This window comes from Syzygium oleosum, unplaced genomic scaffold (assembly GCF_021117445.2).
Source record: "Syzygium oleosum isolate NSW1041296 unplaced genomic scaffold, Sole_v2.1 Sole_v2.19, whole genome shotgun sequence".
In the NCBI taxonomy this organism is placed as follows: domain Eukaryota; kingdom Viridiplantae; phylum Streptophyta; class Magnoliopsida; order Myrtales; family Myrtaceae; genus Syzygium; species Syzygium oleosum.
In genome coordinates, this window is record NW_026607503.1 from 663,492 (window position 1) to 689,982 (window position 26,491).

At 39.2% G+C, this 26,491-nt stretch overlaps 3 protein-coding genes across 5 annotated transcripts; 1 reads left to right on the forward strand and 2 right to left on the reverse strand.

The window, feature by feature from the left end:
* Positions 1-491: 491 nt before the first annotated feature.
* LOC115662882 (transcription initiation factor IIA large subunit-like) lies at positions 492-9,920 on the reverse strand. 2 transcript variants are annotated; one of them, XM_056319888.1, is made up of 11 exons: positions 9,544-9,920; positions 9,058-9,231; positions 8,777-8,941; positions 7,911-7,968; positions 7,773-7,831; positions 7,513-7,629; positions 6,609-6,752; positions 6,147-6,210; positions 5,881-6,050; positions 5,696-5,780; positions 492-520 (listed from the first exon to the last, which is right to left on the reverse strand). In XM_056319888.1, exons 1-11 carry the CDS (start codon positions 9,667-9,669, stop codon positions 507-509), a joined length of 1,176 nt encoding a protein of 391 aa, XP_056175863.1. In that variant the 5' UTR covers positions 9,670-9,920; the 3' UTR covers positions 492-506. The 2 variants fall into 2 exon arrangements, with proteins under 2 accessions (XP_056175863.1, XP_030440829.1); XM_030584969.2 differs by lacking the exon at positions 492-520 and adding an exon at positions 5,249-5,579 and having other exon boundaries at positions 5,697-5,780.
* On the reverse strand, positions 1,361-4,128 carry LOC115662880 (ribulose bisphosphate carboxylase/oxygenase activase, chloroplastic-like). 2 transcript variants are annotated; one of them, XM_030584965.2, is made up of 7 exons: positions 3,968-4,128; positions 3,313-3,623; positions 3,094-3,199; positions 2,906-2,991; positions 2,349-2,821; positions 1,723-2,004; positions 1,361-1,617 (listed from the first exon to the last, which is right to left on the reverse strand). In XM_030584965.2, exons 1-7 carry the CDS (start codon positions 4,010-4,012, stop codon positions 1,508-1,510), a joined length of 1,413 nt encoding a protein of 470 aa, XP_030440825.1. In that variant the 5' UTR covers positions 4,013-4,128; the 3' UTR covers positions 1,361-1,507. The 2 variants fall into 2 exon arrangements, with proteins under 2 accessions (XP_030440825.1, XP_030440827.1); XM_030584967.2 differs by having other exon boundaries at positions 1,700-2,004; positions 3,968-4,127.
* An 11,725-nt stretch (positions 9,921-21,645) lies between the features above and the next one.
* Positions 21,646-25,152, forward strand: LOC115670203 (tropinone reductase homolog At2g29290-like). The gene is made up of 5 exons (XM_030591413.2): positions 21,646-21,857; positions 23,922-24,129; positions 24,253-24,478; positions 24,573-24,679; positions 24,795-25,152. Exons 1-5 carry the CDS (start codon positions 21,739-21,741, stop codon positions 24,981-24,983), a joined length of 849 nt encoding a protein of 282 aa, XP_030447273.1. The 5' UTR covers positions 21,646-21,738; the 3' UTR covers positions 24,984-25,152.
* The last annotated feature ends 1,339 nt before the right edge of the window (positions 25,153-26,491 follow it).

Consider the following 26,491-nt stretch of genomic DNA (forward strand, 5'->3'; position numbering starts at 1 on the left):
ATCGCTGGATAAGCTAATCTTGACGATGGGAAAGAAGCTGTGAACTGTTTTTGCAAAATGAGAAAGGCCGGAATTTGTACAGAGTTTTTCACATTTGCAAGCACCCTAAAAGCTGTAGGTCCTTTCTCTGCTCTTGAAGAGGGGAAGCAAATCCATGCTCTAATTTTTAAATCCGGGCATGCTTCTCACATGTACGTTCAGAATGGACTTGTCCTTTTGTATGCTAGATGTGGCCTTCATGGTGATGCAAAAAAGGTTTTCTCATCAATGGAAGAGAGTGATGTTATATCTTGGAACGCATTGTTATCTGGCTATGCACACCATGGCTTTGGCAGGGAAGCTGTTGAGTTATTTTAGCAAATGAGGAGAACTGATATTAAACCGGATAGTACCATCTTCCTAGCTGTGCTGACAGCTTGTAGTCATGTTGGTTTGGTTGAGGAGGGACTCGAATACTTTTCTGTAATGAGGAGCAGTGATTTGCTCGAGCCACCAAAGTTGGAGCATTATGCTCCTGTTGTCAATCTTTTGGGTTGAGCTGGACATCTCGAAGAAGCAGAGGCATTCATTTATTGCATGCCAGTGAAGCCAGGTCCCTCGGTCTACAAAGCTCTACTGAGCTCTTGCAGAATTCATGGAAACAAGGAAATTGCTCTACGATCCGCAAAGAAGCTTTTGGAGCTGTATCCTGATTATCCTGCCACTTATGTTCTGCTATCCAATGTTTTGCTAACAGGATGCGAATGGATTGATGCTGCAGAAGTACGGGCGCTCATGTGTGATAGAAGAGTTCAGAAGAAACCGGGTTCTAGTTGGCTTTAGCTCTGAAACAGGATATGTGCTGAATTTTCTTTTCTGGGACATGGAAACCTTATTGCGGGAGGTGTCAACAGTCAGAACATGTGAGTAGCTATCTTTTTCCCCCTCATATAGGTAAGGAGAAATTAATGTTTACCTTCGTTGGTCCCCAGAAGCACAAATCTCTTTTTAGGGGTATATCAAGAGGTGACGAGGTGAAGGAGTCCATTATACCTTTTGTCCCCAAAAATTACTTCTTTTTAACTTGCTGAAAATGGTAATATGACTACTGAGGACAAAATTAAGATATAGAGAAGATTGCAGGACGTCATAAATGTGTGGTCTTAGCTGTGGCTACGCCTTCACTCTCATCCCTTTCCAAGGATAAATGCAAACTTCTTCAGGTGGTTTCGTCTGAGAAATTATGGAAATGTAACCTAGCATAGTCTATCGCGATTCTGTTAAGAATTGAAGTGACTATTAAATTAACGTATACTTCATCCCCAATAAGTGCGAGTGCAATGCTTTAAAAGATAATAGATATGGAAAAGCAAAATCATCCTCAAGAGTAAATGAGAAGCATATGTCATATAAAAAAACCAGTAACACAAACAGGAAGACTGTCGCATTGAAAATCTCATAATATAAACAGGAAGTGAACTTATGGATATCGTTTTTAGGACATCCCAACCTTCGATAACAGAGGATTCTAATACTGGCAGCTACCATTGTCACTCCTGGCTGTTGGATCAAAGTTTGTCGCAGCTGGGTCAGTGCAACCTTCAGGAACAGGAAGATTGACTTGTTGGGCTGCTTGGCCTGCGTTATTGTTTTCGGTAGGACGCTTAAACAAAAACCTGTAACCGAAGTAAAGAGAGTGCAACTAACCATTAAAAACAACCTCAGGGATACCGGGGTTCTAACCATAGAAAGTTCCCTGCTTCATAGCATCTTCATTGGCATCTCCCAGAGCTGCCTCGGCCAAGTACTTGTCGGCCAATTGGACTCTCTTCACATTTTCTTGTTCCTGCACCAGCATATTGCCATACTCAAGCAGCTTCTCAAGAGTCATTTTGGGCTGATCAAAAGTTGGGGGGCCCTCCTTTGAGTTTACGAGCTTCTTCCCGATGCTGTCGACTCCCACGCCCGATACCCACTTCCTAACCTCGTCGTCGTAGACTCTTGCTCTTAGAGCACCAAAGAAGTCTGCAAAGAAGATTGGAGTTTGTGATGAGTACAATTTGACGCGATGGCACTTCAGAAAATATTTATAAGATTTCCCCATCTCCATCACCATTTTTTCTCTAACAGGACCCGGTAATTTTCAACGCTCCTGCAAATTTGTTATGCTCTTTTGAATTGATTTTGGGATTTGGGTATGATCTTAATTGTGGAGTAATTGATATATGTCATCCTTTCCTACATAAAGAATACTTAGCAAAAAGTTCATAATTGCCTTTGAAGGTGATAGTTTACTCAATATTTCTTCTTCACATTAGTACTGAATTTGCAATATTAGCAGAGTATGTGGAGATCTACACCATGCTTACCAATGGATTGACCAGGGAAACTGTCAACAAGCTTCACGATGGCTTCATCAGAGACATTGTCAGTCCTGAAGATACCGGTGCAGACACCAATTCGGTCCTCACGAGTGGGAGCCCAGTAGAATTTCTCCATACGACCATCACGAATGAGGGGGGCATACAACGTGGAGAAGTCGTTACCCGTGACAATGACAGGGACACGAGGATTCTCCTCCTTGTTGTACATACCAGGGAGCTGGACATTGGTTGGGTTATCAGCAATATTCATGAGTGTAGCATTCACCATTTGGTTGTTCACTGTGTACTGCGTGGTACCACCAAACCTACCCGCACCTGCATCAAGATCATTGATAAAGAGGCAGCACATCTTCCCTTTCTTGATCATGTCGGCCGCTTCACGGTATCTTTGCCGGATGAGTTTTGCTGGTTCTCCGGCATTTCCACTTTCCAGCTCTCCAGCACTCATCATGATGGGGCTGAAATTTCATCAAGTAGTCAGAGCAGACGGACAGTACCATAAGTCATGTCTAATCAAGGATGGAGGCTTTTGGTTAGCTCACTTGATTCCCATTTTGGCGAAGACGAGCTCGCACTGGAAGGATTTACCCTGACCTTTTCCACCCCAGACACCTAAAATCAGGGGGATCTGATCGAAAACCAGATTAATTATTTAAGTCATTTAGTTCAGACTAGTCGACCAAATTTGTACACGTTTTTTTTCTCAGAACAGGAACTTCAGGCTTCTAACCTTGATGTTCGGCAAGGTCATGAAGTTCTTGGTGATGTGAACAACGAGCTTGTCCATGAAAGCAGGAGCGATGTAGAATCCATCCACGGTATTATCCAGGTTATATCTAACTCAAGGGGAACATATAATCAGTATGTATGACAATCGAGTTTGGTTGATTATTTGACTTTGTTCTGATTGTGTGAATCGAATAACCATGTAAATCCCTCATTTACTTACTGGCGAAGACCGGTGCTGAGATATTCATAGGAACTCATGACGGCGTAGTGGGTTCCGCTATCCATAGGAGCCTGGAACAGAGAATCGACCATGCCTTTGCCTCTGGTAATGTCTTGCTGGTCGTCGGAAGTGTCGTAGGCGAGGCCTTTCCATTTGTCCTTCTCGGTCTGCTTGTCCTCGTCAATTTCGGCGCAAATCCTGAAGCTTCGAGATGAAGGCTTCGGGCTCGTGATTCTGGAGCTCACCTTCTTCAGGCCGTTGCCCAAGAAGCCCGAGCTCGGGATCACCGAGCTCGAGTTGTTAAAGCTCAACTACATCACAGCACATGAACTCCATTACACAAGCCAACATAAAGTCCACTGGAACTAGAATGTCTCGCCTAGGCAAAGACCATCTCTCAAAGAAAACATATAGTCCCTCACTGATTCGTATTTCTTTCGTATAAGCCGCTCCGCTAGGGATCATACTACTTACAGAATCAACTATGATTAAAGAATGAAAAATCCAAGAACTGATCACAATCTACCGGACTTTATTTGCTTATGAGCTAGAAAACCAAGAAACATCAGCAACTGGAACAGAGCGACAGGTTCCGGAAAAGAACCGAACAAAACAAGAATGACCCTATAGAGAAAACAGGGCGAAAACGAAGTACCGGCTTCCCATTAACAGTTCCGACAGTTGAAATTGCGGCAGCCATTTGGGCTTATAGTAAGGAAGCTTCGACTGCTGTTTCGAAGCGCGGCTTTTTTCTCGTTCGAAGTGTTGGGGGGAAGTTGCGGACTACAGTGACGAGCTTTATGAGATTCTAACGTCCATACAATCGGGGATTGGATGAGAGAACACGTGGCACCTCCTGGAGGCCATTCTCATGTGCAGACGAAACAAGATATCCCCAATTACATTCTCGCAAAGCTTCTTGGCCACTGAAAAAAGGAAGACTTTCTAACAAAATCAGAGTCAGATAAATGGAGGTCCTGAGATGGGTTTTTGAATGGGACTTGTGTGCCTCTCGAGAAGGACCGGGCCCCTCCATTTTATCTCCAATTATACAGTCACAAGCTGACGAAAACTGAATCTCTGTGATCCCAACATTCAAGAGAAAAAGTTCTACAGGAACACTCCCACGTCAATGACCAAAAAGAAAAAAAAAATGTATCGATGCAAAGCAAGGTACTGAACAGCAACACTCCCCCATCAATGTACTGATGAAAGACTGAATACCAGAAGCCAAGGACTTGAGCTCGGGGTCATGATCGTACCTATGCGAATCGAATGGTTCTGACTTGACGGCCAAACGCAGCCTAAGGCCATAAACAGACTTCTCTTAAAAAGACAGACACTCAAGTCATATTTTTGTGAGATTCATCATCATGTGGACGAGATGGATCCCCTTTCTTTCTATTGCTAGTCCTCTGAATTCATAATATTCGTTCATTTGATCTTTTCACGGTTATGTTGCCAATGGAACGGGGGCAACTGAGGAAATATATGGGAAGTCTCATGCAAGATTGAATCCCCGGCAGCAATTTATGAGGTTTCCCTAAAATGGTGGCTCATTTTTATCGGTTCCGCAATCCAAGTTGCCCGCATGCACACACGCCGTGCGTGCACACCTACCTTATGCACCGGTTCATAGCAGGACAGTTATATAACAGTCATACCCTTAAAGCACAGTACCTTATTGGGCTATCATATATTACACTTACCAAATTCTAAGGCCAGCCACCAAAACTATAAATAGATGTCTTAACCGACCTTTTAAGCATGAAGGACTTTTAGTAACAAAGAAAGAATGGGAAAGGAGAGCTGCAAAATAATGCTACCCAATGTGCTCTAGAAAGTTACCAAAGGATCAACATAAGATCATGATTCATAGGTAAAGAAATGCAATCAGAACAAATTACATGAAGTCTCAGAAAGTCAAAAGTACAGGTTACATAAGATGCTGGTATCGCACTTCATTAGGGAAATGGAAAAATTCCCAAAAGAGTCGTGAATTTGACCGTCCATTTAAAGGCCAATAAGGGAAAAAAATAGAATAAAACTCTTTCATTATGTACAATAGGCCAAACCATCCAACCGAGGCTTGATGGCCTCGACCTCACTTCCCTCACTCTCTCACCTACGAACGATATTTAATCGATAGAAGGGGAAAAAATACGAAACACCAATTACATATCTCGATTGTCTCTTCCAAGTAATTCCTGCTATGCAGCAGAACTAATAATACTCGAACATCATCAGAAGTCAAACTCTCCCGTTGCCTGACAGAAATCAACATAAAAAAAGCCGCCAGAGGTTCACGTTTAAAACAAAAAAAAAGAACGTAGAGAACAGATAAAGCTTGAAAAAAGTGAAATCAATTAACTCTAGAACCTGACCTTGTTGAAAAGGATATCCTTATTGTTTATATGCATTATGCCATCCTTAAGCGTGCACTTCCACCTGCTCTTCGTCCGTGTCACCTATCCACACAAAAATACAAACTAAAAATATAGTTTCTACCTAAACAAAGTAAGACAGCTCCAAGGCAGATAATCATTGTCATCCTGAAGCAACCGTCACCTTGTCAAATTGAGCTAGGACTAGGTGCTGGGTATTTAGCTCCTCCCCCTTGTCCACATCATCTAAATCATCCTCATCATCATCATTTTCATTCAACGGTGGCTCATCTTCATCTTCATCATCTCCAACATCATTATGAACTCCAATAGCAGGGGTACTCGCCTGTAATTCTGTAGAAAAACAAGGAGATCATCTGAGTTTTCTACTACACCAGTGACACCAAAGTACTGGCTCAAATATCATAAACTTGCAAAAGTCGCAAATACCATTTGGAGCCGGTGTACTAGCAATGTTGTAATCTTCATTCATGACTCCTTGATAATTGTATATCTTCAATGCCAAGAAAAGGAAACACATCAGAAGGGAACCAACCAGTGAGATTGCTCCTTATCTCTCTTATTTTTTGGGGAAAATTACTCATCTCAAATTGAACGACTCTGCAGATATGGCTATTGAAAACAAAACACATGAACAAGGCATGGATTTTTAATGCAGATAATGGTATACCCTTGCACCTTATGAAGACTTCTCTAAGGTCTGCTATTAGATATATACTAGCAAGATATACTCATCACATGGATCCTGAAGGCAACTACAGAACTTTCTGGCCACAGAGTGAAAAAAGGAAACACATGAACATGCAAAAATTCAGAATTCTATTATCAGAAAAAGCAGAAGAGAGGATCAAGCATTCAATTCTATGTTCCAATATCTTAAGTGGAACTCACATTGGGAGTAGAAAGCATCTCGTCATATGGATCAGGAGTTTGCCCATCTACTTGAGGTATCTTTGACAGTGGCCTCCCCACATGTGCCAGCATCTGCCTATTTGCGGTGTCTGCAGTGGGTAGAATAGTCGTCTTCTCTGTGATCTGGAAATTTACCACACCTGGGTTAGCAAATGTATGACTAAGCAAATTACAAAAGTTCCAAAACAGATGTTGAAACTAAATCCACCAGGAAAAGGATTGCATATCCTGTGGCACAGTACAGACACTGGCCCACGATAAAAAACAGAGCTTCAACAATTGAACTAGAAAACAATAACCAAACTTCAAGCACCAGATCTACATGTTTATACTCCCAAAACTCTCCCTAGGTCAAATTCATCAGGCTCATTCAGTGACACAAAGTAATTCATGGAGACTATGAAGTATCAAGGCCTGAGAAAATGGCATTATAGCAACATACAAGACCAGAAACAATGTGTTCATGTTGCGCTAGCGCCAGTGATTCTCTAAGCCGGTCTGGATTTCCAATGCCTTTGGAAACTGAGCACATGTCAGTAGTCACTTTCCTTGCTCAACATCTAAACGCTGCATCTTTTGCTAGAGCTTTAAACCACTAAAAAAACTGGTTACAAAAGCAACCCGCTCAACTCATTCCATCAATTGCACAAACAAAATCTGCTTCACTCACAAGACTGTCTTACCTCTCTCTGTCTCTCTCTGTCTCTCTCTCTCTTACTAAATCGATTGAGAGCATAAAGAAACTGGCATTAGCAATTGGCAATAATCAGCAATATAGAGCAAAAATATCAGCCAAACCAAATAACAATAAGCATACCTAGGTATTTTCACAAGAATTAAAGATCACATACTAACAATATGTGCAATGAAAATCAAATTAGACCTGTGAATCCTCAAATACAGCATCTCCAGCTCCATCCTGTTGTGGTATATATCCACCATTCTGATAGTGCGGAACAACATCCTCACGTTTTCTCTTTCCAGAGGACATGAAGAAATCCTATAATTTTTCAACATCAAGATCAATGCTCAAACTTCAAGTGATAATACTACCATCATTTTAGGCAAGACAACCACTCACTAGACATCCAGGAAGCTATGTGAAAGTAAAAAATTAGAGACAAATATGAGGCGAAAACTTACTTGTGTATGGGGCTGATGAGAAGTTCCTCTATCTCCATCCTCTCTAGCCTCCATATAAGCTACATAAATTAGGATAGGAGAGAAATTACAATAGGACCATTAGATTGAAACCCGTTGCAGCTCCAAGATTTTACTCACCAACATTAACATCGACACCCAAGGGGGGCCTTTGATTCATCCAAGGTGAGGGAGAATGCTGCCAAATAAAAAAAAAAACCAATCTGCTTATGGAAATTGTACTGGACAAGGTTTTGAATAGCAGTTGCACAAAAAGGGCTGTTTGCAAAGGGGATAGTTCATAATGGGCTTGTCTCCAGGTATGCTAGATGTGGCATTCTCAGTGATACAAAATCTATCCTCCCTTAAACACTAGAGCACGTGTTACAGATTAGAAATTCTGTTAAGCACAAAACGAGTGCATGAACATAGACTTCAGCAGACAATCATAAAATTCTGAAACCAAACCTACATTTCTATTTGTTATAATTTCTGATAGGTTTCTACTGTCCATATAAATATGGCTCAACATTTGAGCCTTCGTATATCTAAACATCAAAACATATAACAACTAAAATTACTATCCTCCCGTAATCATCTAAAAGAAGAGTTATGAGCTTAAAATTGGCCATCATACAGAGGCATTCTTGAAAAATACTATGTAAACAAGCATCACGAAATCAACTTAACCATTACTCAACTACGTATACTAAAAATCAAAACAGTAAGATACCAAATAAGATATAACCATTCAGTCTTACAGGAATAGGGTTTCAATATTTCTTTATCCTTTTTTTAAGCAAAAAAGTAACAGCTTCGCATTATTGAAGAACAACGGTTGCTTGTCCGGTCTGGTGGTTTAGCTAATCAGCTGGGAAAATCATTGAACCAAGCTGAATTGCTAACCATACGAAAGTCAAGAGCAAGAAGCATCGTATGTGGCATGGTATAGAATACAACAAAAACTACTTTGATTTTCAATGTCCTGGGGAATAGAACTACCATACCATGTAAGCGCTGGGTCGCCCAGTTTTTATCTCAGTATTGCCGCCAGAATTGCCGACACCATCATTTGAAGGAGTGGGGTAATCAGAAGATCCGGTCGGAATGTTGTACATCGAGCTATCTACAGTCCCAGGTAGCGGGGTTGGAATGGGAGTTTGCAAAGGCGTCTACATCTCAAGGAAATCCCAATCAAACGGCAGCACCCACAAGATTCAGAACCGAGCCACTTAAAAAAAAAACGAGCAAGACGACATGGGGTGAGTGGATAAGGGACCGAACTCACTGGAGGGAAGAGCATGTCAGCTGTGGGAGTTTCGTATTCTTCCGTCCCCTCGTAAGGTACATTGAGATCATGAACAGGAGCAGCTGCACCGCCCAGTGGAGGCTTCGCGGCGGCGGCCGACCTGTCCACTGGACCGAGAACAGCACCCGCTTGCATCATCTTCGTCTCCCAAATCTGTCGGATTCCGCATTCAACAAGAATCAAGAATCCCCCGACGGTGATCGGACGCATCGAGAACAGAAACCCAACTTTCCGCATAAAAATTAGACCCAAATTTTACAAAATAAAAAAAAAAATGAGAGAGAAAGCACACTGGAAGCCCTAAATCAGGGTAAACCCACAAGCCCGGCAGATCTAACACTGCATCCAATTCATCCAGAATCTCAAAATGAAATCGAAACTCCACCCTCGCAGATCACACGCCAAAAGAATCCTCTCGACAATCCAATCCAACGAATTGAGGTAAAGAGGAGAATAAAAAATTACCCCTTGGAGCTCGTTCAGGACCTCCTCGCCGGGGCCGCCGTTGTTGACGAACTCCTCCCGGACCTTGGTGATGACGTCTTCGATGACGTGGAGGTACACGGAGCTCGTCATCGAGGAGGCCGCCATGTCTCTCGATCCGCTGGAGATTCGCCCGGGGGAAAGGAGCTGGCCCCTCTTCTTCTTCCCTCTCTTCCTCTTCCTCCTGGGGGACAACCGAGCGGAACGAGCGGCGATCCGATCCGAGAATCAACGGCGGAGCGGCTCGGAGGTGACGGGCATGGACGGAGGTCGGAGGAGGTCTAGGGTTCGCAGGGGGAGAGGGAGGGAGGGAGGCCTGTGCGTTTCTGGCGAGAATGCTTGAGAGAGATGAGGGAAGGGCGGACGAGAAAGGGAGAATAAAGAGTGGAATATAAATATGTTTGCATCCGATTGTGCGCGTGGGTCCACGTGTCGAGATCTGCACGTCACCTTTGATTTTTTTTTTTCTTCTCTCTCTCTCTGCTTTGCCTGTTCCGGACTCGAGGAGGAGCGGACCCCCGTGCGCGCTCGCACGTGATCCGGATTCCGGATTTTGGACGGGGGTTGGCTTCGTTCCCGGCCCACGTGGTCTTAAGGCCTTGGGCCCATCGCGCGCTTTGTTCTTGGGCTTGGAGGCCCGTTCGTTGCTCTGGGCTCCTTTACGCGGCCCATTCATTGATTGGGCTCCTTCATGAGGCCCAATGTTCTCTCTCTCTCTCTCTCTCTCTCTCTCTCTCTCTCTCTCTCTCTCTCTCACGGCAGGGAAGGCGGACAAGGGGCCCGTTTGGCTCGACTTTGGGGGAATGCAAATACCTTTGGGCTAAAGGGGTTTTCCGAAATGCAAATAGCGTTTGGTAAGTGTTTTTTAAAATCAACTTGGGCTAAAGGACTTTTGCTATTTTTTTTTTTAAAAAAAAAGCTCCAGTGGAGCTACACCGCCGGCCGCCGCCTCCGGCCAGATTTGGTCGCCGGCCAACCGCCGATGGCTAGATCTGGTCGCCGGCGACCACTGCCTGGGGTCGCCGGACCTCGGGCGGTCGCCTGGGTCGCGCGACCTAGGCCAAGCGTTGCCTGGGTCGCGCGACCCAGGCGATCGCCCGAGGTCCGGCTACCCCAGGCGGCGGTCGCCGGGGTAGCGCGACCCCCGGGCGGTGGTCGCCGGAGTTGGGCTAGCCCTCAGGCGGCGGCGGCCGGCCGCCGGACCTTAGTTTAGGGAAGATGAACAGTGTCGATGAATAGTGCAAGTTGCATTCCGAAAATGCAACTTCCCAAAGCACCTTCAGAGGTGCATTGGCCAAAGGTCCCTTGGGGAGCATTCCAAATGCAATTGTATTTCCCCAAAGTGAGTAAAAAAAATTGCCAAATGCCATTTGCATTTGGCCAAGGGACTTTAGAGGCCAAATGAGCATTGGGAATGTTGAACCAAACGGGGCCAAGGAGCCATTCTGAGTTCGATCCTTGACAAAAGCATTATGTAGCCGTGGAGCGTCGATGCTTCCCTGAGCAAAAGGACCAAAAAAAAAAAATCACTTGAGAAGGCAAAACTTGAGGGTAAAGCGCGAGAGTGCAGGGATTGTTACGTAATATTGACCTATAAGAGTGCCTCCTAAATTGTCATTGGATATTTGAATAAATGGGTCATATTAAAATACTTAAGTAGGCGCATACGAAGCCTATGCTGTGATTTTTTTTGGTCATAAGCCTATGCTATGATTATAAATTTAATTATATATATATATGATTTTTGTATATTTACATTATTCAATATAGACTAGATTTAAGCATTTTATGAACATTGAGTTACTTATGACGCGCATAATAACCATTATGTTTTTGTTAAGAACTAGTTTTCTGTTTCCGGGAATAGGTTTGGAACAGAAACCCGTTTGGTAACGCAATTCCATTTTTCTATTTCTGAAACAACTTTTTGTTCCAGAACAAAAAAAAAGTAGGTTTTCTGTTTCTGGACGAGAAATGAAAATCATTTCTAAAAGAATCTGTCTTCTCTCTTCAAAACACATTTCTTCCTAAATTTGGCCCCGGTCTGAACTGGTTCAGTCCAGTTCATTCCTGGCGGTAAAAATAAAAAAAATTCTAAAAAAAATTAGAAAAATCAGAAAAAATAAAAAAATTCAGAAAATTCATAAAAAAATTAGAAAATCCGGAAAATTCCTAAAAATCTAAATTTTTTTTTCCAGAAAATCCATAAAAATTGAAAAATTCCAGAAAAATTCATAAAAATTTCCAGAAAATAAAAAAAGTCAGATTTCTGGAAAAGAGGAAATTTGGTGAATTTTTTATAAAAAAATCAAAAAATCAAAAATTTCAAAACTTCACAGAATGGCTTAGAATACTTATGGCCACCCACTTTGAGTGAAATTTAAATTTTTTGAGGTGCCCAAATGATATTTTTGAAGACTCCTTAGTTTAGAGATTTAAAAGGGGTTTTAACCTCTAAAAAACCCTAAAAGGGGTCTTGACCCCTAAAAAATCCTAAAATCCTAAAAAACAACACAATCCTTTGAATGAATAAGCCTTTAGGGTTTTACTAGGGTTTGGGTGTTTTGATTGATTTTCATTTTAGAGACCATTTCTAAAAAATGGATTTCTGTTCTGGGAAATAGAAATTTGTGTTGTTATCAAACGGGTTTCTGTTCTAGGAAATAGAAATTTTATGTTGTTATCAAATGGATTTCTGTTCTAGAAATAGAAATTTTTGGTCGTTATCAAACGGATTTCTTTCCTCAGAAACTCGTCCTGCGAACGGAAATAGAAAAATCTATTTTTGTTCCAGGAATTGTTTCTGGAACAGAATGGTTATCATTCGCGCCCTTAATATCCTTTTTTTGTGGTCAAGTACTTAATATCCTTGACAATACGAATATTAAGCATAATACTATTTCTTCATCTAGTCTGGTTTTGAGATAAAATATATAAAAAGAGAGTCGGATAAGTGGTTTAGAAATATTTGGACTCTAGACTTCCTATTTTGTTACCATGTAATTTTTTTTGTGAGATCACTACTAGCCTTCTAAAAGTCTAAACTTTTAGATGAAAACATGATTTAATATTTAAATATTCCAACACTCCTATCAAATTTATAATATCTTGAACGCTTGATTGAAAGTTGCTTGAAATTGTAGATTTAAAGAGAAAATATAATTCACTCATACTGAGTACGTATCAGCTAACAAATTGGACATGACAATTAGTTACAATGATCAAATTTATTATCATGGCAAACATACATTAATTAAGGGTGAAGGTAATGATAATTTCCTCGAAAAATGATTATAGATCATTTAAATCCTATCTGTTGACACTTGGATTTTTACCTAAAGATCTCCTACATTTCGTAAAATTCAAGAATTGAATTTGTCGATAACGGCAAACTTTGACTTATAAAACAAAATATCGCTCCCATTATTTTGCATGTGCATGGCATTAAGACATTATGAACATTTTTTGTTTAGCGATAACATGTCCGCATCGAATGAATCTCATTTAAATTGGCCTGGTTGTGAATTGCATTTGAATTGGCCCGATATGCGAAGCAAGCTAGACATTTTCAAATAAGGACCTGAAGTGGCATTATTTTTTCAAATAAGGGTTTGAATAGGACTTTGTGTCAAATAAGGGCTTGAAGTGCCCTTATTTTTTCAAATAAGGGTCTGAAGTGGATTTAGTTTTAAATAAAGGCATGAAGTGGCTATTTTTTGTTTGGCCTCACTTTTCGGATGGTAAGGGCATTTTCTTCTTTTTACTTTTTTGAATTTTTTTCCTTTTTTTCTTTATTTTTTCCATTCCTTTTCCTTTCCTTTCCTTCATTTTTTCCTTTTTTCTTTCTTTTTTCTTTTTATGATTTTCTCTTTGTTCTTTGCCGATGGCCGGCCAGCCACGGGCGAAGCCTGGGAAGGGCTGGGTGAGGCGACCCTCTCCAGATTTGGGCAAGGGTCACCTCGCCAACTGTCGGCGAGGCTAGTCTTGCCTCGGCAAAGGTCGGCCTCGCCCATGGTCGACGAGGGATGGCCTACCTCACCCAAGGCCGGGTGACGCCTAGGCGAGGTCGTCCCTTGGCTATTGTCGAGCTTCGCTGGTGGTTAGCCGGCCGACCATCGGCGAAGAACAAACAGAAAACCTGAAAAAGGAAAAAAGAAAAGAAAGGAAAAAAGAAAAAAAGAAATTAAAAATAACATTATCTTTGGACGAAAATGCCCTTGACCAGCTGGAATATTTTGTCGGCCGGCGATCGGCGAGGTCAGGCCCTTATTTGAAACTATCATGGCCACTTCAAGCCCTTATCTGAGACTAACATGCCACTTTAGGCCATTATTTGATACATTGTTCACTTCAGGCTTTTGTTTGAGAAAATAAGAGTACTTCAAGCCTTTATTTGGAATTTTCCCTTAAACAAAATATCGCTCACATGATTTTGCATGTGCATGGCATTAAGACATTATGAAATTTTTTTGTTTAGCGATAACATGTCCGCATCAAATGAATCTCGTTTAAATTGGCCTGGTTGTGAATTGCATTTGAATTGGCCCGACATGCGAAACGAGCTTGAATTTAGGGGGAGATAAACTCATTCCAATTTTCAAGACCGAGCTCCCACGAGCCGGGCCACCCTCAAATGCAATTTAGCCAACACCCTTCAAGGAAAGGGATTTCAGCAAATACCGCAACATACTCTACCATGGAAAGCATGTATTCTCGGTTGGGACAAACAGATTATGCAGTGGAATTGTGAAGAGACTCTCGACCAAAAACAAAATACACAACAGAAAGAATACAAGCAACATTCAGATTCCATTGCTCGTCTCGATTTGATCGAGCCGCATCATTCACATTGCCATTGTCGCGTCCATCTCGAGGCACCGCACTGCCGAGGGTGTTGCTGAATTTGATAGCCCCTACAACAATTCCTTAGTGATAGTGCGTCGTCGTCGCCTACGCTGATCTTTTCACTCTTAGTCGTAGTCCCCATCGCAAAGCTGTGTTTGCTAGCCTGAGTCGATCGAGACAACGAGTTGCTGCCATCCTCTTTGAGCTGTCGTGTTGGAAAAATGTTAAATAATATGAAAAATAAGAATTGCTGGAAATCAGTTGAAAAAGATGAGAAAATTAAGATACAAAATTGAACTGTCGTCTTAGACGTGCAAGCACTGTCTTTAAGAATAATTCTGCCCCTCTAAGTACAAAACTCAGTGTAATAGATTCTAGCGGCTATCCTCTCAAGATACAACATACCTGTTTCTTTATTCCACACATAATAATAGAAGGAATAGGAACTACGTTATGTGTATAACCAAGCAAAAAAGGAAAGATAAGTAGAATGAGATTAAATATTTTCATGTTTTTGTATATCTCTTTTAAGTTATGTTCGGAGTAACAGTTTGTTGATAAAATTAAGAGAGAGCCGTTTTCCATCGTCAATTCTTGCATTAAATTGCAAAATTTTACAAATATGTTGAAATTTGATAGCAGTCAAGAGTGTTACAAAACCATTACTAAACCATTATAAAACGTTATACAACCGTTATAGATTAATGGCAGACAAAAAAGGTTATAAATTGATGACGGTATAAAACCGTTACAAACATAATAGCTTTCAATATTCGTAACTATCGAAATATCCAACAATCCCCACATATTTCAAAAGGTGTTAAGATGAAAAAATAGAATAATACTGGGTTATTAGAGTGTAATGCATCGAAATTGATGCTTGTTATGCTATGAACCAGTACTAGAAAAAATGAAATATAACTTACGAAATCATTGGTGAAATTTGAAAATACTATAAACCAAGAATTTCTTTTTGTGAATCATAATTTTCATCAATCACATTACACTCCCACAAAATTTGTTGTTCAACACGGTTTAGCGCTAATAGGCCATGTGAGTGTTTGGTTTATTCATAAGTGCTCTAGAGAGTATCGCCAATAATTCTCATAGGAGCAGCCCCACTCCACATTTATATAGGTGATTTCATCAAGCGTATTCTGCAATTTAAAACACCACCAATAATGGCTATGGAATTCATTAAGAGCTTAGCTTAGCCTCTTTTTACTTGCAGTCTTGCACTATTCTTATTCCTACATAAATTTTTAATAGTGCATCACTAGATCAACAAGTGACATGTTATTACCCATATGAATCTAATTCATGGAATCGCCAATCACATAGGTTGGGTTACTATCACCGTTGATTTTCTTTAACTGGCTTAAGTTCTATTCCCCTCGATGTTTAGTCAAAGGATCGGCCAAAATCACTTCTGACTTTACATTATCGATGGACATAATTCCATCTTCAAGCAATTGCTTTACTACATCACGTTTCAATTGAAAGTTTCATTTTTTTTTTCAATTACTATTGTCGCTTTGTAATGGCTATTGCCACTTGGCAATCACGATGCACAGACATGTAAGGTGTTGGTTTGATTCCCATTCCCAAGAACTTGAGTAATTCTCAAATCACCAAGATAAATATTTTCTTCTCCTTGCCCTACTAGAATGTAGGAGGATCAACATTTTATTTTAACATATTTACCTTGTAGCACCTAAGTTTACCATACATTCTTTCACATTGGCCACAATATTGGCTTGAGAAATGACCGCAACAATTATGTCATTGGAATCATCTGCTTTAGGTGAGTCTTTTGGTTTAGCAAGTTTATTATTTCCCCCCACAATTTTTTTTGGCTGATATCCAAATTACAGATCTCCACCAAAGGTGAACACATGTCCTATAGTGGATTTTGTCTCATTTGAATCTAAGCTCCAGTTAGCATCACTATATTCTTCTGATAGAGCGGGAAATCCACTATATGAAATGCCATAATTTTATATTCATGTGGCTGCAAATTTACAACTCCGAAGTCCATATTTCACCTTCATATTTTTCTTTTTACTTGTGTCGTGGACTCCATTTTTCCCCCACATTGTCATGCTGTAGAACCATTAAGACAAATGCAATAACCGTATCATGAAGCAAAATGAGAGAAAATCTGACTATGGCCGATGCTCCTGAACCCTTTCATTATTACTTCACATCTTTACTCGAAATGACTTTTTACCAGTTCATCATAAATTTTTGCTATTAAGTAGCCTCGTGAATGCACATCCAATTAAAAAGATACTTAAGTAGGAGTTCCTAACTAAAGACCATCGGATTCTACATTCGGTAACATAGACAGCAAACATGGTAAAACACTAGCATTTCTCTTTTGAGAAACCTACCCAAATTATTCCATTTGAATCGGCCCTCCATATTAACCCAGTAAACTTCCAAATGCTGCCAGAAGTACAAGATTTACCAAGAACAGGTAGAAAAATTCTAAATCCTCCAACATAATCAGAAAGCAATAAAAAAGGACGGATAAACTTTCTAACATACCTCATGCTGGGCAACTAAAAAAAGCCTCACTAAGTCACCAGTCCTTGAGAAATAAAACACTTTCTTACGCGAATTGTCCATTTTCTTTTTTGAAAAACAGAGTTTTAGCATACGAAAACCTAATTTACATCCAAAGAGGCTAGGCGAGCTTTACCCACGACAGAGCTCAAGTGCTCAAAATCACACCTAGAGAAACCCAACAAATAGCAGTCCCCACATGCCTCACCAATTTACGGTCGCAGATGCATGCTTACTGAGACAAAGATCACGAACTTGAGAGAAAAAACACCTTAACGCGTCCAACTTCCTCTCGAAAAAAACAAACATAGGAATTGAAACCCCAAAGAGCGATTTTACCTAATACTCAATAACCTTACCGAAAAGACTAGAAGCTCTTTTGTGCTGATGCTCGGTAATATCCAACGACAAACTGCCACGAATATGCAATACTTGTCCTTCGCCATCTCTGAGTCCTCGTTTAATTCCAATAGCAGTGGTAGTAGCGGCAATTTTAGCTTGTGAATCTATAAGGAGATTATCCTTAAGATTGTTGGAAAAATGTTAGATGATATGGAAAATAAGAGTTGTTGGAAATAGGTTGAAAAAGATGAGAAAATAAGATTAATTATCTGAGACGTGCAAGCACTGTCCTTAAGGATAATTCAGCCCTTCAGAATACGAAACTTGGAATGATAGGCTCTAGCGGCTATGTTTCCAAGATACAACAAACCTTATTCTTTATTTCGTATAGAATAATAGAAGGAACATGAACAACTTAATGTATATAACCCAGTAAAAAGAAGGAAAGATAAATAAAGATTTTCATGTTTTTGTATATCCCTTCTCAATTATGTTCGGAGTAACAATTTGTAGGCAAAAGAGAGAGAAAGCCGTTTTCATCATCAATTCTATCATTAAATTGAAAAACGTTACAAATCCGTTACAAATTGATAACAATGTTACACAACCGTTATAGATTAATGGCAGACAAAAACGGTTACAAATTGATGAGGTAAGAAACTGTTACAAAAATAATAGCTTTTAATATTTCAAAAGTACTAAAATATCCAACATATGAACACGGCGAGACTGTCTATTTGCTCGCGCGGTTGTTCAGGTATAATCAGCTATTACTTTCCTCTGGATCTTCTCGATTGTTAATAAAGTTTTGACAAGTCAATCGCGCAAAGTTTCAGTCAGAGAAAGGTGTTCATTATTGATTTGAACCTGTGCCTAACTTCGACTACCCTTTGGAATTGATTATGAATGTTCTATACGTGGTTCCTGAATGTGATTTGTCTTAGCTCGCTATATATGATTAAACAGGATTGCACGATGTGAGGGATCGGTGTCTTACATGAAATCTCCACTTGAATGTTAGGTAACCGAACTCTTGAGTGCAATCCGTGATGCGGGCTGTCCACGTTTGGATGTGATGTAGGGCCAAAATGGTTATCTTTAGGATGCATCTCATGTGATAAAAATAAGGTCTCTTTTGCATGCATTTTCCTATTATTAAAAAAAAGATAGAAAACTGAAAGTAGAAGTGTTTTCTTGCACGTCACTTGCTCATGATTGTTCAATTGCGTGTTAGGATGAACATGGCCCTTTACATAAGTTAAAGTTTTATGGGTTCACGAATCTTATGTTTATTAATTAGAGGTTTTGCATACAGAGAAATTCCCTCTCGAATATTTGCATATTTAGAAAATTCATACTCGCGAATCTAACTGTATTCCCATTTGCACATGTTTAAGGTTTTGCATGTCTAACTTATTGGGATAGAATTTTGCATTATATTTGCGTTGCGACTATTGCCATGTTAGAATAATTAGGGTTTTGCATGAATAAGTGTCATAGTGTACATCCAGGATATTTAGATTTCAGTATTAATCAATTGCCATATTCACATTTTTGTTTCCATAATCACATGTCATAAAATAAAATAAATATATCAAAATAATCATATCTTGGACGCCAGTAATTACATTGCATCTTTGCTGGAAATCACAAAAATATGCAGTGCATTTAGGGGCATATCCATATTATATATAGAGAAAAAGCCACAAAAACTTTAAACTATGTCCACTGTCACACATTTACCTTGAATATTTTTTTTTACATCAAAAATCTCAAACTATGCCTATTGTGACACATTTACCATAAACTTTTTTTTTGTGACATAAAAAGCACCACAACTTGTATCTAAATGACACATGTACCCTCTGTCAAGGTTCCGTTAGATGATTTTTTTAGTCAAAACAACGTCATTTATATTTCACTTAAGCCATGTGGACGCCATGTCAACAGCGTTTGCTTTTTAGCGTCAATGTGGGCAGATTTTCAAAGATTTTCATTAACAGAACTTTGACGGAGGATAAATGTGTCACACGGGTATAAGTTTGGGATTTTTGGTGTCATAGAAAAAGGTTTATGATAAATGTGTCACCATGAGCATAGTTTAGGATTTTTGTGGCTTTTGCTCTATTATATAAATAGTTTCCTTCTCTTAGTATTGCATAGCATTATGTTAAATTCTATTCCCATGTTATAATAAGGCTTTGTTAATTTTTGCCCAATACGGCTCGGGTTCCTTATTACTCTAGTTATTTTTTTTTGTAGAGATAGTTATTATTTATTTGCTGGATAATTGCTTGATTGTTTATTTAATTGCTTGAGTTCCATGTATGATCTTTTTTACACATGTTAGAGGCTTCAAGCAATAAAATATGATGAAGATCGCATGCAAAACGTTTTCATAAAGAGAAAGGGTATTGAAATGACATTAAATAAATTTAGTGTAACCAAATTTGGTTCTCAAGGGTAAGATGGACTCCTACATCCTATTTGGGTTTCTACCCAGCCCATAATAGGTTAGTGGTGACTCTTCAGTCTAATCTTGCATGAATAATCAATTGGAAAAATCAAGTTACGATTAGTAGGATTTGGGAGGGTCCACGCTACGCGAAGGGGTTGCCTTGGAAGGGTAGCTGTCAATTTCATTACCCACTCAACTAAGATTAGCGTTTGACAAGGAAAAAAAAGAAACTAAGATTAGCTAGCGCTACCGGTAGTGGAAAAGTCTTTTCCTCTCCCTCTCTCTTCTCTTGCCATCGTCTCCTTCAACCTTTAGCCACGGGGGAGGGTTTGAACCTAGATTTTCAATGAACATATTCAAACTTGAAAAGGAATTTTATAATTCTTGAAGAATAAGGAGCAATGAGATTTCTAAAAAAACCCTGCACTCTGTCTCCTTCTCCTTCGTATCTCGGTTTAAGTTGTAGCTTCGCGATTCCTCTGCAGTTCTTAGGATCATGTCAAAGCTTCATGAAAATGACGAGAGAGTCGAAGCTTCTTCTCCTCCTTAGCTCTTTGGTCCACGTCAAAATGTCCACGAAAGCAGCAAGGGAGTTGAAACTTCTCTTCCTCAGTTACTCTATGATTCTTGTTAAAGTTTCATGAAAGTGGCACAAAAGTTGAACTATACCTTTTGGATTCACATAGGTAAATAATCATGTTTTCTCTCTATGACTAGATTTGACATTGGCTGACTGATCTACCTCTTCGATGTTGCTGGTGCTCGTCTACATTTCTTGTGTTGAGCTCATTTGCTATTTAACATTGATTGATGGGAGTTATCTTCATTTGTGCATTTGTGGTTTCTTTAGCTGTGAATCATAAGAGATTCTTACCATTCTTATTTGTGCATTTTTAGGTTCATTTACACTAAGAAACTGTTCATACCAAACAATGGACATGATAGGATATGAAAGTTTCCGGCTTTATTACTACTATTTACCAAACAGTGGATATGAATCATATAATATAGCAAAATCTCTGAATTTCTTATCATATCCTATCCAGTTCTATCATGACTAAAAATTTATACGATCAAACGCAGCATAAATCAATATATATAAGACTGCCATCGGAGAAGAAGAGAAATGACTCGAGCAATAAAAATTTCACCCATCATTGTCAGCATTTTAAAAAACCTATTCAAAGATCCAAATACTAACGAATGAATGTGCTCGATCGAAGAGTTGGATCTCTTCAATATAAAATTCAAACATCCCATGGTAATTGGACCGTTCAACATGGTCAATGTCGACTTGACCTGTATTTGTTTATTTGTTGCTTTCCTTTTTCTTTTTCCTTTTCTTCTCTAACTAATTAATTGACATAAAATGAAGCGCGCACATATATATATATATATATATATATATATATACAAAGTTCTGGACTACACACAAAGTTCTGGACTTGAGTAACGTGGTGCTTTGATAAAAGACAAAGCTCTGGACTTGCTTCGCTGTCGTGATTTAATGCGAATGCTAAGATTTGATATTGTCGAGGGTCACTGCATTTTATGATTTCCCACCGTCAATCGCCCATCGTCCATTTATGTGGTCAGGACAGGAAGCCTCTGCCAATTGCCGACTCTCTGTCGGCCATTAGAGGGAAGGAACCAATGTGTAACACGGAAGAGTTGAAAAGTGACGCATTCGACCCAGAAAGAACAAATGGAGAGTCATCAAGGGGAAAAACCAATGCACACCATGCCTAATCACTCGAACCCCTAGCACGTAAGCAGTGATGCTTAGTCTCTCCACCAGAGTTGTGTGGTCAGGAAGCCTCTTCCGATTGCCGTCTCTCTCTCTCTCCGCCAGTGAAGGACTTATATAAACCCCAGGTGGGAGAGTTAGAGAGAAGCATCAGACCCGAAAAGAAAAAAAAGAAGAGTTCAGGGGAAAGATCACAGTTCAGAAAGAGAGAGAGAGAATGGCTCAGGAGGGGAATGGGACTGCAAGTAGATGCAGCAGCCGCAACAGCGACAACGAAAACAGGTGGTCGCTTCAGGGAATGAACGCTCTTGTCACCGGTGGAACCAAAGGAATCGGGTCTCTCTCTCTTACCAAGCACTTCATTCGTTTATTTGTTGATTTAGATAATCTGTTATGGTTTAGATTGGGACAAAACATTGTAAATTAGACATTTGAAAACTGTCATTCTTGAAATCTCGTTCCTCTAATATTTTGGTAATAGTAGGATTGTGCCCACCAGGGCATTGATGAATATCTTGGCCCAGCCGGAACAAATTGGGCGTATGATTTCTAGGTCGGGCACAGTCCTTTACTATGCTAGGCTGAACCGAAATGAATCGGTCGTGTCCAATCTGGGCTTTTCTAGCTTACGCCTGAATTTCGTGCACCTCGACTTTAACTAGACATAAGATTTGATCCAGATGGAGTTATGCGCCTTGTATTACACGTCAAAAAGCTCCCACAGAGAGCTCAACACCGTGAGGCTATAGGGTAAAGGCATTTGATGCTATTTTTCGACCGTTAAAAAGACTTTTTCAGCATTCCACCTTATTGAACTTTACTCCTGCTATCATATCATTTCTCACTTATATAATGTGTAGCTAGTGATAACCCGCGCTATGCTACGGTCATATAAATCTATATATGTTAATTTCAGGGGTTCTATATTTCTAATGCATGAAGTTTCTCAATTTGTACCATCCTGATCAATCATAATTAATAAAGTAGCAAGCATACCTGGCCCACCGCTTGATGCTGCATATCTTGTGTTCGAATAAGAACATCTCCTATTCATGATAACTTTGAGAACCATATCATGCATGTTAATTTCAATATTTTATATTTCTAGTAGACAATCTTAATTAATAATAGATTACAATGTTGCAAAATTAAGTGGTAAAGCGCTTCTGACAAAAAAAAAAAACAAAAACAAAAAAGTGGTAAAGGGCTTGGCTCGAATGCGGTAAATCTTGTTCTCGATTCCTAGAGTCTCCTACCCATAGTAATGGCTATGCCTGTCGACCAATGATTGGGGCTTTACTCGATACAAAAGTGAATGGAATGCTTTGTGTACCAGACCGTATGATTGAAAAAAAGGTTTATGTCATATACACTTTTAATGATGCTATGCTAATGCCTCACTTTGTTCAGTTATATACTTATCTATTTATATTAATTCCAAAATCAAAAGTGTCATTGTTAAATGAAGACAAACCTATAGTGAATAATCATAGACATTAAAATTGTAACATGTGGCGATAACACAGTGTGCTGGTTTATATTATTTTATTTTTTCTCCTCACGCTTTCATTGAAGACAAATTAGTTGTCGAAACAAAACTATTCAGATATATCTACGTTTGCATGTGAGTTGGTGCTCAGTTATTCTAGTGTCTAAAAACATATAGGAGTACTAAACCATAGTAGAAAGAAAGAACAATGAAAAAAAGGGGATCCATATTTTCTCTTCGAGAAAATGAAGTGAGAAGGGGAAAATAACCAACTCAGGGTACTTAAAATAAAAAATATATTTTTTGCAATTTTTCGTTTTATGTGTTTTTTTATCTTTATTTTGGAATATCTATTGTAGCAAAATGGGTATAGTAGCCCAACATAGGCCTATCCGGGCCCGAAAAATTCGAGTCGGGTGTGTCAGACAGGGCTTTCAACCGCCAAGATTTTGTGAAGGCCCCTTATGTAATGGCGGGTGCTTTTGAATCCAATAATGTTTGATTTCATTGATAAAAAAGTTAGACAACTAATTTCATCATCACTCAAAAATATATACGATGAAGATGACGAGAGACTTGACACAGCTCAATTACTTCGAGGATTTCGGAGCTCGGGTGGCTGGTTCATGGGTACTTTTTTTTTTCAGTTTTGTAGTAGATGTTAATAGCTCATTTGACATGTCATTAGCTACTAGAATTTCTGTTCTCCTATTGTTATTTCCCAAATGAAAATCCAGTGCATTTTAAAGGCTTTAGTCATTGGTTAGACTTCAATTGCGAGTGCAATTGAATCTACATGTCCTAGGGCGCCGACATTCGGAACTTCTGCTATTGGCAAAGAGAAAAAGGCTTAATCTGTTCTTATTTGCAGTTACGAGTTGGTAAATAGTCATATGTCGTCCCATGATCAGGCGTGCCATTGTCGAGGAACTAGCGGGGCTTGGGGCTACTGTGTATACCTGTTCCAGAAATGAAGCTGAACTTAATGAATGCTTGAAAGATTGGAAGAGCAAGGGTTTCCATGTGGCGGGTTCGACTTGCGACGTTTCCTCAAGATTGGAGCGAGAGAAGCTGATGCTCACCGTGTCCTCCCTCTTCGACAGTAAGCTCAACATCCTAGTAAGTCCGAGTCATCTTTGATCCTGTGGATCCAATAACAACATTAATAAGGTCTTAATTTGTGCTTCTCTTTCGATAGATTTTGTTTCGTTTTCATTTTCTTGGGATTGGTTTGTGTGTTAGATAAACAACGCTGGAACTCTTGGGACCAACAGTGGAAAGCCGACGGTGGATTACACAGCGGAAGATTTTTCCTTCATCATGACGACTAACTTTGAATCGGCTTACCATCTAAGCCAGCTCGCGCATCCTTTTCTCAAGGCCTCGGGAACTGGAAGCATCGTGTTCTTGTCATCCGTCTGTGGTGTCGTTTCATTGAGCGTCGGATCAATTTACGCAGCCACCAAAGGTGAATTGGTGGTATCATAAGTAACTTTCTAAACACTTTTAATAGGCAGCTAAACAGATTCCGTCTGTTTCTTATTTTCTCAACTTATTGGCAGGAGCAATGAACCAGTTGACCAAGAATTTGGCATGCGAATGGGCTAAGGACAACATAAGAAGCAACTCTGTTGCACCTTATTTCATATACTCTCCACTGACCGGGCCTGTAATTTAGTCTCCCGAGGCTTTAAATTTCCTATCCTGCTCGAAAATAGTTCACCTCATAGATCTTCATCACCTTTACCACCGTGATCTAACATTAACCCATCTGTCATCGGCAGCTGCTTGGTAACGAGGAGTTCCACGAGGAGGCGGTAGCAAGGACACCACTTGGTCGCATCGGAGAGCCGAAGGAGGTGTCGTCGTTAGTGGCCTTCTTGTGCTTGCCGGCGGCCTCTTACATAACGGGGCAGACCATTTGTGTCGATGGAGGGTTCACTGTGAATGGCTTCTCCTTTCCTAGAGCATGAGTCCAACTTTCTTCTGCATCTGAGATGTTACGTTCATCATGCATTACCGTCGCAGAGACTAAGAAGTTTATTAACCAATAATGGCAACATTCGCGGTACACTAAAATATGTACGTCGATAATTTGTTGACCGCATTTAAGGGAGAGCATCGTACTCCCACTTTCTATTACCACTTTCGAGCTTTATCTCTCTTTACTTTCAGTGAATTTTTTTCTCACCTGCATGCATTTGCCTGAAAGTAAAATTTACAATCTTGACAAGCAATGATTGAAACGACAAACATTGATATATAGTGGCACTATACGAGAATATAACTTTTTTTTGACACAAGATAAACGTAATCGATTCACATATGTATATTATATCTGTTTCTATATATCTAAACCCTAAATCCTAAAATATAATGCGCAATTTATTGTTAATTCTTGACATCAAATTGACAATGTATGTTTCATAGCAAATGCATTGGTATCAAAATCGTGTTTGCCAATGCTTTGTTAATTTGACACATTTCTAGTCATTTATGTTCTTCCAGTCTTATCAAATATTTAAGCCGTGATACTTCATCCGATACGTAATTTATTAATTTAAATAAGTAGTTTTTTCAACTTTTTAATGATATCCCAATTATTTTTAGGAATTTTTTTTTCAAAATTTTTTTTTTAATGCATATCCAGTCATCTCGCTAATATAGATTAGCATTGTATATAGTTGATATTCCTTCTATTTTATTTTACACGTTTTCATGAGGATATCTTAGTACAAAATCAATTAATCTATAAATTAATCTAAATCTTGTTTTAGAGAACATGAATTACAAAAGATTCAAAATTTTATCAATTCAAAAAAATTAAGAATGATATTTAGATTATTGAAAATTATAGATCTAGAAAATGAGGAACAAGATTTAGATTTATATAAGTACGAGCATTTATATATAGATTGATATTATTCCTAGATATCCTTATGAAAATACTTGTACTTGAAATAGTACGCATGTCAATCCGATATAACTCTAAACGAGTTTCCACTTTTACTATTATACAAATCATAACTTAAAATTTTCTTAAATGAGACTAATTTAATATTTATAAACACAAAAAAGTAAAAAGATAATAACATGATGCCTTATCTTTTGTTGATTTAGGAAAAGGACCGGCATGAAAATATTCTATAGAATATGGGCATTACTTTAATTATTGAAACTTGTAAATGGTATTGAATAGCTATTTTGACTTTGTTGAAAATTTGGAAGAACTAGAATGAAGGAAATTGAATGTTTAGGGGCTATATTGAATAGTTATGAATAGTTCAAGAAGGGCATTGAATGAATTAAAAATTTAGGGATGACATTACACATTAGGCTAAATGTTAGGGATTATTAGTGTCAATTTATCAAGAATTTTTTAGCCATTTTGCGTTAGCTGGAGACATAAGAGTTCTTCTCTCTCACTCTAATATAATTTCCATTTCTCACTCTCTTCATTATATAATTCCTTTACATTTAT

Coding starts and splice junctions, on each gene's coding strand:
- LOC115662882 (XM_030584969.2), bottom strand. CDS start 9,669: ATGGCGGCCTCCTCGATGACGAGCTCCGTGTACCTCCACGTCATCGAA. Junction 9,232..9,543: donor TCCTGAACGAGCTCCAAGGG/GTAATTTTTTAT, acceptor GGAATCCGACAG/ATTTGGGAGACGAAGATGAT. Junction 5,781..5,880: donor TCCTAGCTCAATTTGACAAG/GTGACGGTTGCT, acceptor TTGTGTGGATAG/GTGACACGGACGAAGAGCAG.
- LOC115670203 (XM_030591413.2), top strand. CDS start 21,739: ATGGCTCAGGAGGGGAATGGGACTGCAAGTAGATGCAGCAGCCGCAAC. Junction 21,858..23,921: donor GGTGGAACCAAAGGAATCGG/GTCTCTCTCTCT, acceptor TCCCATGATCAG/GCGTGCCATTGTCGAGGAAC. Junction 24,130..24,252: donor ACAGTAAGCTCAACATCCTA/GTAAGTCCGAGT, acceptor TTTGTGTGTTAG/ATAAACAACGCTGGAACTCT.
- LOC115662880 (XM_030584965.2), bottom strand. CDS start 4,012: ATGGCTGCCGCAATTTCAACTGTCGGAACTGTTAATGGGAAGCCG. Junction 3,624..3,967: donor GAACTGTTAATGGGAAGCCG/GTACTTCGTTTT, acceptor GCTGTGATGTAG/TTGAGCTTTAACAACTCGAG. Junction 3,200..3,312: donor CTCAGCACCGGTCTTCGCCA/GTAAGTAAATGA, acceptor CCCTTGAGTTAG/ATATAACCTGGATAATACCG.